At 40.6% G+C, this 19380-nt stretch overlaps 1 protein-coding gene, 1 long non-coding RNA gene and 4 other non-coding genes across 6 annotated transcripts; 1 reads left to right on the plus strand and 5 right to left on the minus strand.

Moving 5' to 3' along the window:
• The first annotated feature begins 340 nt into the window (after positions 1 to 340).
• LOC111575784 (CTP synthase 1) lies at positions 341 to 16599 on the plus strand. Its single transcript, XM_023281120.3, has 18 exons — positions 341 to 540; positions 1737 to 1918; positions 2008 to 2178; positions 2268 to 2368; positions 5003 to 5119; positions 6716 to 6799; positions 9378 to 9458; positions 9541 to 9692; positions 9827 to 9959; positions 11444 to 11532; positions 11638 to 11732; positions 11858 to 11920; positions 12528 to 12571; positions 12660 to 12756; positions 12836 to 12891; positions 12974 to 13070; positions 14705 to 14849; positions 14932 to 16599. Exons 2-18 carry the CDS (start codon positions 1750 to 1752, stop codon positions 15014 to 15016), a joined length of 1779 nt encoding a protein of 592 aa, XP_023136888.1. The 5' UTR covers positions 341 to 540; positions 1737 to 1749; the 3' UTR covers positions 15017 to 16599.
• On the minus strand, positions 16588 to 19041 carry LOC111575785 (uncharacterized). The gene is made up of 6 exons (XR_002746767.3): positions 18948 to 19041; positions 17832 to 17894; positions 17511 to 17569; positions 17291 to 17344; positions 16990 to 17062; positions 16588 to 16816 (listed from the first exon to the last, which is right to left on the minus strand). It is a non-coding gene; the product is annotated as an uncharacterized LOC111575785 (long non-coding RNA).
• LOC111575790 (small nucleolar RNA SNORD99) lies at positions 16879 to 16950 on the minus strand. Its single transcript, XR_002746772.1, has one exon. It is a non-coding gene; the product is annotated as a small nucleolar RNA SNORD99 (small nucleolar RNA).
• On the minus strand, positions 17127 to 17258 carry LOC111575788 (small nucleolar RNA SNORA44). The gene has a single exon (XR_002746770.1). It is a non-coding gene; the product is annotated as a small nucleolar RNA SNORA44 (small nucleolar RNA).
• On the minus strand, positions 17405 to 17476 carry LOC111575786 (small nucleolar RNA SNORD103/SNORD85). The gene has a single exon (XR_002746768.1). It is a non-coding gene; the product is annotated as a small nucleolar RNA SNORD103/SNORD85 (small nucleolar RNA).
• LOC111575787 (small nucleolar RNA SNORA16B/SNORA16A family) lies at positions 17655 to 17791 on the minus strand. The gene has a single exon (XR_002746769.2). It is a non-coding gene; the product is annotated as a small nucleolar RNA SNORA16B/SNORA16A family (small nucleolar RNA).
• Positions 19042 to 19380: the final 339 nt, after the last annotated feature.

Raw genomic sequence — 19380 nt, forward strand, 5'->3', positions numbered from 1 at the left:
TATTAACCTGTTCACAGAAATCTTAATGAATCTGAGGCTTCACAGGATCCTAGGGGTCTGGTTGCCCTGTTGGTAATAAAGTTCTATTGCAAATAAATTCTTTGTTCTTTCTCTCTCAAAGAATTAATGGCTTCTGAGGTTTGAATTGCCTAAAAGCACGAAATGATCTTGCAAATTATACATATACCCAACTGCTGGAGGCCTCTTCTGTAATAAATTGTGCTGCAGATTTTCGGGGCTTTAACCTTTCCACCTTAACATCTCAAGGTTATGACATTTACGAGTTGGAACACAGCAGTTTCCGAGGCGCGTTGAAGGCAGCACGATGTTGTCATAAGTGTAGTGAATGATGCGAAGCAGCCCTCAACCGTGCTCCACACACGTGTAGAGCCAGGCTGAGAATAGATGGCTCTGTAGGAAGTACAGCGGCAAAAACAGACTATATTCGGACCGAAATTTGGTCTCTAGGCAAAGATTTTGTGAGCTGTTTTCGCCGCAGACGGTTTGTTTTGACGGGAGGCTCTGGCTGAAGAGTATTAGGTGAGTTGAAATCTGATGCTCTGTGGAGAGAGGCTGTTGGCTAGCGAGCAAGCACTGTAAAGTTACACACAAGAAATAATTTTACCTCCGGTCAAAAAGTTTCAAAATAAAACTGCTGAAAATTATAAGCGCTGCAATGTAATACAACGACTGCTTGCGTTTTAGCAGTTGTCTTCTTACACTTAGCAGAGTATATAATGCAGCTATATACGATTTACTTTATCGTTTTGGGTTTGTGTGTTGTGGCGCATCTCACATAAACATAAATAAATGGTTAACCGTGCTTTTATTTTTAACACAGTGTCGGTATTGTAACATGAAAGTTGAATAACTTGTTAGAAACAGAGCATTGGCCATATTGTTGGTAAAGAAAACAACAAAAAACAGGAGTTCGTTTCGAACACGTTCAGTTTTTCCACTGCGAACACAAAATGAGGCCTTGGTTTTCTGCTTCTCACGGTAACTCTGAGTCAGGTACTAAGCCTGAGTCAGGAGCGAACAGCGGTATTACTGTGGTCTGGTTGGTTTTAATCACGGTGTTTACACGAACGGGCGGTTCGCTCTTTTCCTCCTTACTGAGTTTGGAACTCCCCGCCCTCTCGGCCTGTGCTGTGTTTGTAACCGAGCGCTTCAAACGTGCCACGCTCAGTCTCGTTAACCCTTTGATGTGTAGACCACATGAAGAGATACCCATTTTCCATTGGATTTGGGTCACTTTTGACCCAGTTTATGCATCAAAGGGTTAAACTGGTATTCTGAGGACGACTAAAAGCTTTAATCACTTTTTTAAATCACTTGCTAAATCTGGTTCCGTGAAATAATTGTTATTTGTTTGGCTCCCCGTTGGCTGGGCAAATACTTAGCGTGGTTATACAGCCAGAAGGACCTGCTTGCGGTTAGCTAAGTAGTGCGTTTCTCTTCATGAATGTTTTGTGTTCTTTCTGTAAAAATCAAGAAAGCAACTGACAGATTAATTGACAATGAAAAAGAAAACTTTAGCAGCAACTATACATTACATCTCACATTTGTTAGTATCATATTTTATATTATTTATATGTGCATGGTTGAGATTGTTAACAACAGCAAAGCCGAAGACAAATTTCACCTAGATCACAATAGAATGCGATCAAGAATTTTGAACCTCTGAATGGTTTTATTGGTCTACTGTGTATTTCTAATCAGTCATCTGTCTCCAGATACCAGAGCACAATGATGAAGTACATCCTGGTAACCGGAGGGGTCATCTCTGGCATCGGCAAAGGCATCATTGCAAGCAGTGTGGGCACAATCCTCAAGTCATGTGGTCTGCACGTAACTGCCATCAAAATCGACCCCTACATAAACATAGATGCTGGCACCTTTTCACCCTATGAGCATGGTATGTGATCAGCACAAATAAACACATTTGTAGTGAACTAGTTGTGTGTTGTGTATGTGGTACAACTGTTACACGTTTCCTATGTCCAGGCGAGGTGTTTGTGCTTGATGACGGGGGTGAGGTGGACTTGGATCTGGGGAACTACGAACGATTCCTTGACATCAGGCTGACAAGAGATAACAACCTGACCACCGGCAAGATCTATCAGTCAGTCATCAATAAGGAGAGGAGGGGAGATTACCTGGGCAAGACCGTGCAGGGTAAACAGCGAAAATGTCACTACGAAAGAGGCTGTCATGCTCGGGATAAATAAGTAACTGACCATACATTTTGGTTCCCTCTCTTCCAGTGGTGCCCCACATAACAGACGCTATCCAGGAATGGGTTGTGAAACAGGCCAAAGTGCCAGTTGATGATGATGATGTAGAACCTCAAGTCTGTGTAATAGAGGTAAGCTGAGTGGCTGATAGTAATTCACATGAGCATCACAGGTCTTATCTTCTGTGGTTTTGAATCAATTTATGAACTGTGAGGGCACAGTGCATATTGATATTGGATATTGATGACTTCCCCCTCCACTAAAGTTACACCAGAGAGGCTGTTTGCTATTGCAGGGGTCTATTCAGAAAAACAGGTTTAGCAAATTCTGGCTCTAAACTCTGACCTCGGAGAGTGATTGAAATATGATTGGTTAGGCAGAGCTTTTAGTTCCAGCTGGTTTGTTTAATCAACTCAGAGTTAAGCATATTCATGGCTAAGGATAAAAGATCATCATCAGCAAAGCTCTAACACCATGGCAACAAGTAATTCAAGAGGAGAGCCTCCATTAAAAGTCAGTAGAGTCAGAGATATGAATGTGTCCCAGGGCTGACCTGATATTTATCTTGAAAAACAGGAGTCAAGAAGTTACATTTTATTCAACGGCTTCCACTCATTCATTGTTTACAAGACACAAATGTTTCACAATAGATGATAAAGCAGAAATCCTGCCTGTATTGCTTTCGAATTTTATATTCTATTTACTGTAAGGTCACTGTACCTGCAGACGAAAATATGGATTAAACGGAGATAAAACATTTTTAGTTTATTTATGGATCTGACCCAGTAATAATGATGCATTACAGTTAAAAGGTTCTAGGTTCAAACTAACTGTATTTTTAGATGACTGCTTTACACTGAAAAATCTTGCTAAACAGAATATAATGACTATGTAAATATTTCAACAGGAAGTATTGTCAAAGGACGTGAATGTGACTACATGCAGCAGACATCCAAAAGCTCACTTTAACATTTGGCCAACATTTAGTTTTATGGGCTTAAAGTCATTTTAGCTGCATCACAGTCATCCTCACACAAAAATATTCATCATCTTGTCCATGATGTGTTAACTGTGACAGGAATATTCCATCAGTGTGACAGATCACAACATTAGAAATGATTGTTCATTGTATCATGTATCTGAGGCCTCATCCATCCATCCATCCATCCATCCATCCATCCATCCATCCATCCATCCATCTATCCATTTTCTATACACTGCTTACTCCTCTGTAGGGTCGCGGGGGGCTGGAGTCTATCCCAGCACAGGGCTACATATAGAGACAACCAGTCGCACTCACATTCACACCTATGTTTTTGGACTGCGGAGAAAATCCATGCATGCGAAGGGAGAATATGCAAACTCTATGTAGAAAGATCCCAGGCTGGGACACAAACTGGGGATCTTCTAGCTGGCAACAGGCAACAGTGCTAACCACTGATCCACTGTGCAGCCCTCATACAGATTACTTCTATTGAAACAGTGATATGATAGTAATGTACAGTAAATATTTCAGTGTATTTTGAGCTCGGGATGAATTGAATGTCCAGAGGGCGCTGTGTTTGACCTTACATTGATAACAGATTGATCATAAAATCTGCGAAGCCAAAGATTGTCCGATCTAATGTCTATTTGATGTTCCTAAAGACACAAACTTCTGCAAATCATTGTGTTCTGATATTGGGTTTGATATTGACAAAATAATTGAGAATATGAAACAGTGTGTCAGACGGCTCCTTCAGACTCAGCAGGAGGAGAGAAGTAAGAGACAGTCCATGATTGTTGAAGGAAACCTTAGAGGGTTAGAGTGGTATCTTGAGCCTAAAGTCAGAGTTTTCAGTTTCACAAAGATGGCTGCCTTTTAACATGATAGGTCACTATGGTAGCTTATGCTGCACAGCTGAGCTGCTCCAGAGGATATTTGGTTAGGAGCCTCTCCCTTTCAGTTGATCAGCTCTAATGTGCAGCTTTCACATTTGAAATAAGCTGCAGCATCGAGAGTCACTCAGTGGGAGAATATATTAATTTAAATGACTGACATGATTTTCTACCAGCATTTCCGACCTGCATAATTTGCCCTAACAACGCAACTGTATTATTTTTGTAGCTTTCATAGCTCTACATTATAATAATCTGTTCTTCCTGACTGAAGTCGCATGCGTCTGCTTGGTAGTACAGCCCTCAGGTTAGGTTCGCAGAGCTGATTGAGTTCAAGTTCACTCCCTCTGGAGCCTTAAATAATATCTTAGGATTACCAAACTCTGAGTTTTTGCTAAACCTGTTTTCTGTAACAGCCCCCTTGAGACATAACAACACAGCAGAGGGCACAAGAACTCCTGTTTAGACCAAAAAATGCCATATTTTGGTTATCATTCCATAGCTGTATTCTCACACACCTTCCTCTGCTGTCTCTACTAGTCTTCATTAAAACCAATTATTTTAACTGCCACGTATGCTTCATTTGCAGCTGAGCAGGAAAGGGCAGGAGTCAGTGGGTTTGCATACAGTGATGTACTGCAAGAGCCGAAATATAGCATCCCCTTTCTTACTGAATCAGAAATCACTTAGAATACTTCTTAACCATAGATAAATGAAATTGAATTATAAGATCCATACCCCTAAGTTGCTTAGATCATTTTAGAATGGGCTTCGGTAAATAGTAGAGATTTAGTATTTTACTGAACAGGATTATCTGCTGTGTCAACGGCCCTACTGAGCCCAATGCTGCCATGATTGTCACTGCCAGTGTTTGTGTGTGTTTGCAGCTAGGAGGCACTGTTGGAGACATAGAGAGCATGCCTTTCATCGAGGCCTTCAGGCAGTTCCAGTTCAAAGTGAAGAGAGAGAACTTCTGTAACATTCATGTCAGTTTGATACCACAGGTAAGATGGCGACACCATCGGACCTCACATGTTTTATCCACAGGTAGATGCATGTGTTGTCCGACTCCACCATGTTCATACAATGAGATGTGCTTATCCAAACAGCTACACAGGAAGATGTAATGAAACATTAATTGTGTGCTTCTGTAACCTTTACCTTTACATTAATCTTACAGTAGGTTTGTTATGTCATTAGGTCCAATCTAGAAAGATTGTCAGCTTATTTGTAACAATAACCAGGGTGTTTATTACTCTGCCAAGGAATGCATCAGAGATATGTGACGATCGGCGTACATTTGTCCATCTGTTTGTCTGTTCGCAACATTACTCAAAAACAGACTAACAGATTTAGATGAAATTTTCAGGGAAGGTCAAAAATGACACAAGGACCAAGTGATTAGATTTTGGCAGTGATGTGGCTTATTGTCTGGATCCATGAATTTGTAAAAGATTTCTGTATCATTACGAGATAGCGGCACGGCGTCACTGTAACTATGACAACAAGTGAACAGTATGTCAGCTGCCAGTTGATGATCACATGATTGTGATCCTACTACAAATCGACTGCTGCACACTTATCAGGACTTATCCGTTGGAAATGATACAAGGAATGATTGATTAAATTGTGGGGGTGTTTCCGAGTCCCATCAATTCCCGCCACCTGCTACATATTTAAGTCACACTATTTGGTATCTGTACATAATGTACGCATGCATAACTGCATAACACACCTGTTCTCAGCGCACGGTAATTTTTTATTAAAGATTTCATCTGTCAGAAATGATACGACTGATCAGCCTTGGTGAAATACTGCACTCTGAGTGCTTTTCTTGTTGTATTTTTGTTTTTTTAAATCACTTCCCAGTAAAATAAATTAATGAAAAACGTGCTACTTTTACTTTGAGCTGCTCTCTGGCTGTAGTCCCCACTCTGCAGTCTCGAGCAATGTCAAGCCCAAAGCACTATGTGACTGGTTACACTTCACTAGTATGAGCCAGTCAGCACTAAAGGAACTGTTAAACCATTCTCCTTCAATTAAACATGTAAAAGTAAATAATCAAAGGCATTGTAAAACAAGTTTTTTGTTGGAGTTAATTATACTCCCCCTGGCCAGCACAGGTGACTACTGTGTTAGACATAGTGGTTAAAGCAGAATTTTGTCTTCTTCACTGGCTCAGTCACACCATTTTTAAACTTTTTAATCAAAAAATTGAATAGATTAATAAGACCTACAGTTGTAGTAACCTTTCAACTTTGAGCTGACTGAATTTAATGTGATGATTTTTAAAAGCTGATTAAAAATACCTCATTTGGGAAGAGAGAAAAATGATAATTTATCTTGGAACAGTGACTGAATACTGCTTGATTGGGATGTTAGATTCCTTTAAAAATACAATTCAACTTCCTTAAACATCAACAAGCCACCCTAAATTCTCAGAGGAACAGGACTCTCAGTTTGTTTACCTATTTTTTTTTTGTGTGTGTTACAATCCAAGCTTTTTTCTACTTTTGTCACTTATTAGATGTTGTGAATTCACTGACTGAAGGTTAGCATCATACATTTTCTATGTATCTTTGTGTTATCTGCATTACCAGCCAAGTGCAACAGGAGAACAAAAGACTAAACCAACGCAGAACAGCGTCAGAGAGCTGAGAGGACTCGGCCTGTCTCCTGATCTGGTGAGTCACCTTCTGTTACACATGAGTATATTTTATACATAATTTGTGTTCAAAACACAGGGTGGTATTTTTTAGATGTGGAAGCCCATTGAGTTCAATCCTCAGATCACGAGTATCTTTTACCCTTAAATGCATACTGCGAATCTTTTAGCAAGCTGGGACAATATTGCATCTTGTCAGATTTATCAATTTTGTCTCAATGGTATTCCAACTATTTGTCTTTGGCAAGTTGTCAAAATGTCAAAAATGATAAACAGCATTATTTTTCTATTTGTTTTTATCCTTTAAATCTGAGGTACTGCATGTGAGTGATAGTGGGTAATGTTTTTTTTCCATTTAGACCTCATAATGGTGCTGTCATCTTGCTGATACAATAAATAAATACAGACAAAATGATTAATAGACCTGTGTTTATTAGCTCATTGTCATACCAACATGACAGTGCAGCACCTGAATTTCAGGTCTGCTGCAGAAGTGCACTTTCTTTGGACATTGGACGATTTTGAGGACAAACCTTTGCAAATGAAGAGTAACCCGAGTCTGCTGGTGGTCAGGAATTAGTGTTTGTTTTAGTAAAAGCAGGTCTGGAGCATGAAAATGTCACAGCTAGTTCAGATGGTACATGCTCTGAATGGTATAACCGTGAAGATGTATCCAATTAGTGGTCAAGTTAGATTTCCAGGCCAAATTTCTGGATATAGAATAAGTGGAAACATGCGCTCTCATGGAAATGATTGGCCTTCAGCTACTGTGGCCACAGCTGTAGAAGAGGAAAGGGATTTCCAAAAGTTGACGGAAGCTCTAAAAGTCTTTAGTTTGTCCAGAATCAAAACCATTTCAGTTAAAAAACTGCAACAAAAAGTCTGTCCATCCACACTTAACTGCATGACTGTTTGTGCCCAACCACAAGTTCATTAAGCACAAACACATGATGGAGCTGACATTCTGAAAGGATTACAAGCAATTTAATTTTAATATAGAGCTAAATCTTGCTTTTGTAAGTCATATAATAAAAAACACCCACGTGTTCAATTGTTAAAGCAGGAATTTAACAAGAGGTAGAATGTATTGTTCAGTCCACTGATCACAGTAACATGCTGAGGTTATAAGATCACAATGACAGTGTGCATTACTAAAACTGAGTTTTGGTCAATGAGATGCATTTATTTAACTTCAGAGTGTTAACAGTTTAATTTAGTTTATTCAGTAAAATACATAGAGCATATTAGTGTTGGGCTTTTGTATCATAATTACCAATGATTTCTGGTAGATGATGTAACTACATCTGACAGTGGATGGCCGGTATACCCAATCTCATACCACAGCTGCTGCTTATCAGGCAATGTTTGCTCATTAAACAGAAGCTGCTTGGTTATACCAACAACACTAAAAAGATTCAGGAGACTTAGACTGACAAAATGCATAACTACAACAGAGTTTCAAGTGAGTATTTACAGGTACTAACTATATAAATTCACATGTGAAATTGTGTGCAGCCTGCTAGGTGGAACTATACCGATCACGCATATCATTATGACCACCTGCCTAATACTGTGTTGGTCTCCTTTATGCTGCTAAAACTCCTCTGACCCAGTGGGGCATGGACACAGAACCTCTGGGGATGTCCTGTGGCACCAGGATGGTGGCAGTGAATTCTGTAGGTCTTGTGGGTTGCAGGGTGGGACCTACCTAGATCAGGCTTATCCTGGCACATCCCACAGATGCTCAGTTAGATTTGAATCTGTGGAGTGTGGAACCTGGGTGAACACCTTAGCTCTGTTATGTTCCCAAGGCCACTCCTGAGCACTTTTTGCGGGGTGTCAGGGTGCATTGTCCTGCTGAGGGTGACAGCTGGCATCAAGGACTGCTGTTGCCATGGGGGGTGGGGGGGTTGCTTGACCTGCAATGTTTAGGTGGGTGGTACTTGTCAACCATCCACATCAATTCAATTCAATTCAATTTTATTTATATAGCGCCAATTACAGTCAAATTGTCTCGAGACGCTTTACAGAACCCATATGCCTGACCCCCAGAGCAAGCCAAAAGGCGACAGTGGCAAGGAAAACACCCTTTTAACAGGGAAAAAAAACCTCGAGCAGAACCCGGCTCTAATGTGGGGGGACCCATCTGCCTGCTGGCCGGGCGGGAATGTCAGGACTCAAGGTTTCCCAGCAGAACATTGCATTATAACAAGATGTTATTCACTTCACCCATCAGTGGTCATAATGTTGTGCCTGATTGGTGTAGATTTCTCTCACTTGTAGCTGACTGAGCAGGTGGACACAGCAGTAGAATCAAAGAGTAGCAGCAGGCATATGAAGAACAGATAATTCTGTCAGGTTGCATAGGTCAGGATTGTCACCTGGAAAAGTCAATACAAAAATCAAGGAGACAAGTCTCAGCACTTCATACTGTATGACACACTGTGTCTAAGCTTAGGGCTTAGTCATCAGTGCATCACAGTCATTTTATTTATTGTCCATGTCAAATCACTGTTTTTTTTTCTTTTGTTTGTCTTTGGCTACAATGTCCCAGTTTCCCCAGAGAGCTCACTAAAGCGTCTCTTCTTTACTGACAGATTATGTGCCGCTGTTCAACCGCTCTGGAGAACTCTGTGAAAGAAAAGATCTCAATGTTCTGCCATGTAGAACCTGAACAAGTAGGTCAAGCACATCAGCTTTGATCAAACAGCACCAAGGCTCTTTCGGCAACACTAAACTCTCTGATCTGTCCGGCTTCAGGTCATCTGCGTGCACGACGTGTCGTCCATCTACAGAGTACCGTTACTGCTGGAGGACCAAGGCGTGGTGAGCTACCTGAGCAGGAGGCTTAATATGCCCATAGAGACCAGACCCAGGAGAATGCTGACTAAGTGGAAGGAGATGTCTGACAGGTAAGTCAGCAGCGGAAGTCAAAAAGCTAACTGATGCTGAAAAATGCTCCTCTGTGGGTTCTTTCCACAGAGATTGAATAAGTGCACTCCAGAGAAGGTCAAACAGTATACTAATAGCCATGTTGTCCTCACAGGTCAGACCGACTGCTGGAGCATTGCTCTATAGCACTGGTGGGAAAGTACACCAAGTTCTCTGACTCCTATGCTTCTGTTATAAAGGCTCTGGAGCACTCAGCTCTGGCCATCAGCCATAAATTGGAGGTTAAGGTAAGTACATAATGTTGTCAAACTCCACTGATCCTGATCACATTTGTATGCATATGGAAATATGAGCTACAAACAAAATCAAATACCCCCACTACAGAGATGACCATTAAATTTTGTTGCTACATTTCCCATGATGATTTGGGAAATGTAAACAATAAATAATGCAGTAAATAATATTGCTGTGGATCCAGTCATTTGAACAGCTTCTTTAGCCTGCATTTGATGTCATTTTTTTTTAACTGGCACAAATAAAAGTATGCAACAATCATGATTAGGAGTTTCTGTTTGCCATGTAGCCATGGATGTTGTGGACTTCTAAAGAAACATCTTTTCATGATTTTTGAGAGGATTTATGGTCATGTTTATTATACTATTAATTGATTCTGGTCCCAGTCTGTAGTGTTCATTACTCATCTTCCAGAACAAAGTCAGTAATTCTGTGCTTTTAGACAGAAGAATTTGGTGGTAGCTGGTGCTTTTGGGGACATGGAACACCACATGAAAAGTCAATGTGACATTCACTACACTATATAGAAATTCAGTAATCAAGTGTTGGCTGTGTGTGCATCATAATACAGTGGTCCTTAACGGTTTTGATGATGAATGTATTCTTTTGAATTAGTTTAAGCTGCTTAAAGAGGAAGGGGCTGCACAGTGGCTAGCACTGTTGCCTTGCAGCTAGAAGATCCCAAGTTTGTATCCCGACCTGGACCTGATCTTTCTGCATGTTCCATGTTCTCCCTGTGCATACGTGGGTTTTCTCTGGGTTCTCCAGCTTCCTCCCACAGTCCAAAAACATGCGCAGGTTAATTGGTAACTCTAAGTTGTCCATAGATGTGAATATGAGTGTGATTGTTTGTCTCTATGTGTAGTCCTGTGATAGACTTGTGACCTGTCCAGGGTGTCCCCTGCCTTCACCCTAAGTCAGCTGGGATAGATTCCAGCCCCTCGCGACCCTAATGTGGATTAAGCAGTGTATAGATAATGGATGGAAGGATAGATCCTGGCAGAGCCCTGCCTATACTGCCATCTACTGGTTACTCCATGATCTGCCCCTGTTAATTTTTTTGTTGGCAATAGGTGTCTTGCATGTCGCTGTGGATAAGTCATATTTCCAGTTTCCAGAGTATGCTGCTCATTACACCCACTCTCACTTAAAGAATGTAAATTACAAAAAATTACATCCATTGCTGTTACCTGAATAGTAGAATATTAGAAGTTAATTTGTCAGTTGATGGTCCAGGTGCCATGAAACCATATCGGAAGATGAAGGCACAATAATATTATGTGATAGAAAGAGTCAAACCGTTGGGAAAAACGATGTAAAAACCATCATTAAAATTCCATGTTCTTGTCTCTCCAGTGAACCCAAACCTTCAATGTATGTTGAAGTTGAAGGCTTTGTGTACCTCATGATAACAGCTACCAACTTATCATCTGCATTAAAACATACCAACTAACCTGTGTCCATCTCTTGTTCCCAGTATATAGACTCTGCATATTTGGAACCCTGTACTCTGCAGGAGGAGCCAGTAAAATACCACGAGGCATGGCAGAAACTCTGCAGCTCTGAGTGAGTGCTACATATGCCGAGGACGTCTTGGCCTGATAGGAGATGCAGCCTGGATATTCAAAGAACAGTTTAATCAACATGACAATTTTTCCCCGTTGTCCACAGTGGCATCCTGGTCCCAGGAGGTTTTGGCGTCAGGGGAACTGAAGGAAAGATTCATGCCATTAACTGGGCCAGGAAACAGAAAAAACCCTTCCTCGGTACAGGATAGCTGTCAGGATAATACATGATCACACACTGTTCAACAATATCTTACTTCATATGTCATGTAAATGAATAGCAGCATCAGTAACACACCACTCGACACATGTTCATGTTTCTGCAGGAGTGTGTCTTGGAATGCAGCTAGCTGTATGTGAATTTGCCAGGAATGTGCTCGGCTGGGCAGGTAATATTAATGCTGTAATTTTTTTTTTTTTTAATGTTAAAGGAGACCTGGTATAGACTGACCTCTTTGCAAAATCATCAAGATTTAGTGGTGATATCTGTGTATATCCACTCCTCTCGATGTGACTGAGTGTGACTTTGGAGGAGACACACAAAACGCTTTGAAGAAATGTGACATCTTGCAATACTGGCAAGCAGTAAAGCTGCCAGTGATTTCCACAGTGCCAGGACTGTAGCATGTGGAGGTTACAGATGTGCTAAAACAACCAATAGGATTAGTGCACAGTATTAGAGTTACATGACCAACCACACATTCAGGAGCTGAGGGGAAGAGTACAGTTAATAGGCTGAAGCAGTTAATGGAGTTATCTAGGTGAATGTAGGTCTAATCTACATGAGAGATGGCCCTATCAGCTGTTATCTGCCTCTACATCAGCCCCGATGGCTCACTAAATAATGAGCAAGTATATGGATTGAAATTGCATAAATAAGTGTTAATCAGTTATCATAACAGGCATCCAGTTGATCTGTTTACCTTTATCTAGGTAGCAGTGGCTAGTGATTGCTCACAGCGTAACTGATTGCACATGTTTCTGTTTCGCACTTAGATGCCAATTCAACAGAATTCGACCCAGAATCAAAATATCCTGTGGTAAGTTTTTCAAAACACAAAAATAAACTGAGTCCTACATAATCTACAAAGTGTATTAGATTCAGATTCTTTTATTGAATGATTGCAGGTGATTGATATGCCAGAACACAACCCCGGGCAGATGGGCGGCACCATGAGGCTAGGAAAGAGACGAACCATTTTCAAAACCAGCAACAGTGTGCTCCGTAAGATGAGCTTTGAATTCACTGTGAAGCAGCTGTTGATGTGTTGTTGCACTGTGCTTACAGCTGCTCTGTATTCCAGGCAAGCTTTATGGAGATACAGAATATGTGGATGAAAGGCACAGACATCGCTTTGAGGTTTGTTCACCACTCATTTCACCATCATAAAAAAAGATACTGTTGACAAGTGTATTTTTTAACTTTGCATGTCATTGCACAGGTCAATCCTGAGCTGAAGAGTCACTTTGAAGAGAAGGGATTCCGCTTCGTAGGTCAGGATGTGGAAGGAGAGAGGATGGAGGTCATAGAGCTGGATGGTAAGGAAAACCAACATTGAATTATTTTCAGGGTTTTTAAATGTCAACAGTTTGTCTTCAGACTTCTGCATCTCTCAGTTCATGGTGATTCTGGACTTATAGTGGTCCTGTTAAGGTGACTAGCACGACTGGAGAGTAACAGAATATATGGAACAGACTTACGTAATCAGAATCCAATAAAATGGTAACTATTCGTTAAAATTGCAGAGGAGAAAAGATGCAATCATACTGCTGATACATTTAGTAACGAGAAAAGCACTTGGAGAGCCCAGTACTCCGCCAAGGCTGTTCATTTCCCCCATATGGAATTGTCAGAAATACAGCATTTTTTTATTTTTTTATTTTTTTTTGTAGAAATGCAGCATGTGTTTATTAGTTACTGGTGATCAGAAATCACGGCAACATAGAGTGTGTTCATTTAATATAGATGTCCCCACAAACAAAATAACCTTGCACTGAGCACAAGCGTGTGTTATGCATGTGCATGTTATGTACGGATACCGAATCGTGTGACCTAAAGCTGTAGCGGATGAAGGGAATTGGTGGGACTCGGAAACACCCCCACAATTTAATCAACTGTTCCTTGTATCATTTCCGACACATAAGTCCGCAGCAGTGGATTAATAGTAGGATTGCAATCATGTGATCGTCAGCAGGCAGCTGACGTAGTGTTCACTTGTTGTCATAGTTACAGTGATGCTGTGCCACTATTTTACAGTGATACAGAAATCTTTAACAAATCCATGGATCCAGACTATAAGCCGCATCACTGCCAAAATCTAATCACTTGGTCCTTGTGTCATTTCTGACATTCCCCGAAAATTTCATCCAAATCCATTTATCAATTTTTGAGTGATTTTGCGGACAGACAAACCAACGCTGATTGTCACATTACTCCACTGCATTCCTTGGCGGAATAAAAATGGTATTAGTAGGATTAAATTTTTAAGCTCAAGAACCATATCCTATGCCAGGATTGCCAGTTGTCACACTTGTGGCATGAGACACTCTGTTCTCAGTTTGTCTAAGTCAACAAATCAACACTGGTTTATAGACAGCGTAAAAACACATTTCACATGCATGTAGTTGACAGGGGTGCACACACAGAACTCCTTCACTGTGTATATATATATATCTACCTGTGTATTCATACATTTATACCTGCAATATCAGCCAGCAGCAGGATTCATAGGAGCATCTTCCAATTAAGACAGTTGTGCACATTTATGCAGATGGGACAACAGTGTAACTTCATTAATTAGACTACTTATAATTAGAATTGATCCCAGAGACAGGATTGATCAGGATCTAAAAAAATCAATGACACTGTGTACTTCACATCAGACAGCTTGGTATTGTAAAGTAAGGTAAAGATACAAGTTACATTCCTTTAGTATTGTAATTCCTATGTTACTGGCTGCATTTTTGAACAAGTAATTAGTAACCATGGTGACTACACACTGTTGGTTTGCGTATAGTTATTTCAAGAGGATCCATTATGCTTGAGTAAATTAACCATGACATTTCGACATTAACATTTTGGCTCCTACTAAAATGCCTTTAAAGGATATCAAAATTTCTTCTCTGCAGGAAAGACCCTACGCTTTCTAAAAAATCGAATTCTTCATTTTCAGATCACCCATATTTCATTGGAGTGCAGTACCACCCTGAGTTCACCTCTCGCCCCATCAAACCATCCCCTCCTTACCTTGGTTTGCTGCTGGCTGCTGCAGGAAAGCTGCAGAGCTGCTTACAGAAGGGCTGCCGTCTGTCTCCACGGTAAACAGATTACCGTACATGTGTCACCTTACTCATGCATTCAAAGAACGCACACTAACTGAGGACTGTTTTTCCGATACAGGGACACGTACAGCGACCGGAGCGGCAGTAGCACACCAGACTCAGAGATATCGGAACTGAAATTGCCTTCTATCTCAAGTGAATGATGTATAGAACATCTGTTTTAGTCGGAGGCGCTGTGCAGTAAATGTCTTTTATAAACTGAGTCATATCTGAATAGAATTGTAAACTAAACCCCTCTTCTGCTTCTCTAATGCTGTCTACAGTGTTTCAGACTCATTGGAGGTGAACTGTGGACTCACATAAACACTTATAATGCTGCATTTCTCGTCAATGCAGAACTGACCTCAGACAGCTGTGAATTAAGTATTGAGTTTCCTGTTGCCTTTATATGTCAGTTAACTCTGCCTGCACTGAGGTTGAACTGACTTCACCTGTCTCGTGTGATATGCTGATCCAGTACCACCGAGTTCTCCACCTGTATATTGTGGCCTTTTATTAAATGGGTACTGTTTCATGGAGCTACAACTGTGTCAAGCCATTTTAACATTTAATAGCTGAATTTGACTGGAGTAAAATTACAGATAAACAATATCATTGTCACTAGTCACAATTACACTGACTATATAGAATTTTTTAGAATTGCTATATCTATAGCTTCATTCTGACCCATCAGAACGACACTGATATCTGTATTTCAGTTTGGATTAGTCAGAATAATAATTCCAGACATCTCAAAGGTTATTCTGAATTGTGATGATGCTGCTCATGCAAGGCTTCTCATTGGAAATTGATCCAGCAACACATTTAAACAGTGTTCGCAGAAGTAGTAACATTTGCTGTGGAGGGTAAGATTGTTAGGATATAGGAAAAACTTATCAGTAAGGAGTTTGTGGAGAATGAGAGCTACATTTATCAGAGACATGGGGCCAAAATTTCTTTGAACTTTGGTCTCAGGCTGCTCTGACATGGTGCTACAACAGCTGCCATATGTAGTGAATTATGTGAAACTCTACATTAATCTCTGAAAAGCAAGCCGCTCCTGCAGCTTCGGACACAGTTAAAGATTTCTGCAGTCACTTTGCTGTCAGATTCTAATTCAAGACATCTTATTGCATTTTGATGAGTTGGAGTTCCTACAGTGCCACTTTGTTCCCTGCCCAGTTGGTGCCACTTTGTCTCTGTAGTCAAGCTCTAGTGGAATAGTAAACATTTAAATTCACAGCTTCTTACAGCTTCAGCCACCTTGTAACATTCCCATTATCTGGCCCGTTTTTGTCCATCTACACTGTTTGTTTTTTTTGTTTTTTTAATTGGGATAGATATACCATTTAGAAATGTCAGATCATTGGTGAGCACTGAGGCACTGGCATTTTTCTTCCACTTCAAAAAATCCACAGCAATTTTCTGATATTAGCCAGAAGTGGTGTACTTTTTTTCCCCCCACAGCTGCAGATGCCTTGAAAGGATTTACAATCTGGGTTATAATTATGACCATTAATAAAATAGATATTAGAAACTGAAATTGCTCAAGATGTCCAATGAGAAACCCTGAACACAATGTGATTCTGAAATGTTCTATTCAACAGCTGATTTACCGATAGCTGCAGCACATATCCAGTCTAGCTAGTAAACAGAAGTTTGGCATGTGTGGCTTATTTTCATGTTGGTATTGGAATATTTTCATAGGAAGTGACAATGGAATATAATAAAAGGATTTCCAACAACAGCCGAGTCAGTTTTATTACATTCAAGTTTACAGAATTGCCTGCTGATACAATACCAAAATTCACCTTTCACAGATCTGTCATTTCACAGCTCCTATAGTGCTGTTATTCCAATGCCATTACACATTCATGTTTTACAGGCAAGTCAGTCAAAGATGAGTCTTGCAACTTGCCCCTACAGTTTGCAGTTCTGGATGTGGATCCAACATGGCAAGGGACCTGAAATTACAAAAACCCCAGTTATTCCAGTTCAATGGCACGTGCAGAACGCATTCATTAACACTTGATCTCAGTCCCATATCCGCAAGCTTCATCCAACAGTCACATTGTATAAGTGGTCATCATGGATCAAAAAATGAACGTGCCATCTGACAAGTTTGATATATACATACCTTCACAACGATGTCAAGGCAGATGCCCACGTAGTCTTGTGGTGCCAGCCTGAGATCATGAACAGTTTGATGCCTGGAAGGAAAGAGCCATTACACTTGTGACACAACGTGACCTCCATCCGCCTCATTAACAGGACATCTGTAGGACAGCTGAGTGGCTGCTGATGGCAGAAAGGGGGCCACAACAGTCAAAGACCACCCAATTTTCTTGCATGCACTTGGAGAACCATGAGCTACAAACAAGCCCAGGTACTTAGGATAGCATGCCATTAAGGCCACATCATTGAGGAACAAATGTTACCTGAACATGAGCAGTCTTCATCTAGTCGCTTTATAGTCAGCCGATGACTGTCACCTATGAGGGAGGAGACTATTAGCAATTTAAAAAACACACATGTCTAAAAATTTTAGGAAACATGGCTCAGCAAAATAAAGAGTCTCAATCAAGACCAATGTCAGTGAGGGCAAGTGTGTCATCACAGCCAGAACCATTCCACTTGAGGACATGGCTCAACATTTACCTGCATATGACGCTCTGACTTCCATGGTATGCTTTTGCACCTTTGGAATTTCCAAATATCTGCAGGAAAACAGAATAAGGCAAGTTAATACCATAGTTATATTCTGAATAGGCTTTACTGAGGATGAATCCTGTGATTACATCCAAGTGTCCTTCCCCTAAATGTTGCTGGAGCAGTTACAGTTGAACTGAACAGCGACCGTCGGTGAAAGTCTTCATCTTGGCTTCCGTTTGACCGTTCACTGCTACATGAGAGCATGAACGGCTTCGATAGGAGCCTGTTATGAATGCAGCAGATTGAAGACCATACAGTAAAACTCACCTGTCTTATTTGCATATGTCCATTGTTGGACATGCTGGGTAAGGCTGTCATTTCTGGATGAGCCTGTGCAGAAGAGCAAAGTGTGTGTTCAAAACCTGCACATAAAGTTTCTAAACAAATCAGAATTTCTGATTTTTAAAGCAATAGGGTGAACTACTTGAGGCTTGAAAACAACAAAAACTGACTTCACATATTGAGTGTAGTAAAGTGTTTGCCTGTTTTACCAACCTTCGAGTGTCTCTTCTCTTGTTTAAGAAATACAAAATCCTTTACTGGCTAGTTTAATCCACCAAGGTACTTCAATTGCTTTACCATGTTTGTAAAGACACCAATGTCCTACACGTTTAAGTCAATATAGTAGTGCTGAAGCATGTATACATGTTAAATAAACAAAGTAATATAAATAAAACGACTCCAATAAGGACATCAATGGGGCCATTAATAGATCAGAAGCAGCATCCAAGTATTGCGCACGTTTTGCTATCAAGTTAAATATGCTGATACTAATAAATAATCCTTAGGTCTGACACGCTGCATAATGTAAATCCTACATTGCGGCCTTTGGTTTGTTGATAGTATTAATTCAACTTGTGATTTGAAATCGATCAGTTTAGAAATACTGTAGAGTTGGAGGAGCTATGGAAGGCATCGTCTAGTTTTCAAGACAAGGTCATGCCAACACCAGTCACACCAAACCGAACTTAATTAACTGCACGTTAAAGCCATGGTTATCTGAATGAGCGTTTGTCAGTTAGCTGGCCACGTGGTTCACAGGCGTTAGCTTTCAAACCACCACTAAGCTAAGTCATAGTGAACAACCTCTTAGCCTGCTCCAATTTCAAGTTGGTTTAACTTCATAAAGTATGTAGGCGATGTGTGGGCTCTTGTATAAAAGCAAAGCTGCAACAACGCCTATCAGAAAGTATCACTTATACCAGTATAACTACATTAGCTTATTTTAGCTAGCTTACCAAGCTAGCCTGTACTATGTATGTATATACTTCAGCATATTGCTTTCTAAATACAGACTACATGCAAAAGTAATGCGTAAAAAGTAACGCCTAGTCACATCTATACTGAATTTAAATAGAATAACAAGCAACGGTGAATTCTTACCGAAGTGCTCTCTTTGTCGACGTTCCGACTCGTAGAAAACCCGAAGAGGAAGAGGGCGAAAGGCGGCACCCGCTGCCATTATATAGAAACCCCGAGCAGCAGCGGCCCGCTGATTGGCTCAGATTACTCATGCGAACCGCTTGCATGACGGGATATGTATTTCTTGTTGTTTTCAACCCCTGCTGTTTTACTGTCACTTAGATGCCAACGAAGAGATTTGTACAGGTTGCACAGGCACATACACTTTTTACTGACAAGGACAGAAGTTTATATTATATATATGTATGTTGCAATAAATAAATAAATTTTAAAAAATAGAGTAATATACAGTACAATCAGCCCAAACTGGGGTCTACTTCAGAACCACGGACAGCAACACTGCTGCCGGTTGCTTGTGGTTTTGAGATAGCATCACTGCAAGTTGTGGTAACTC

This window comes from Amphiprion ocellaris, chromosome 15 (assembly GCF_022539595.1).
Source record: "Amphiprion ocellaris isolate individual 3 ecotype Okinawa chromosome 15, ASM2253959v1, whole genome shotgun sequence".
In the NCBI taxonomy this organism is placed as follows: Eukaryota; Metazoa; Chordata; class Actinopteri; family Pomacentridae; genus Amphiprion; species Amphiprion ocellaris.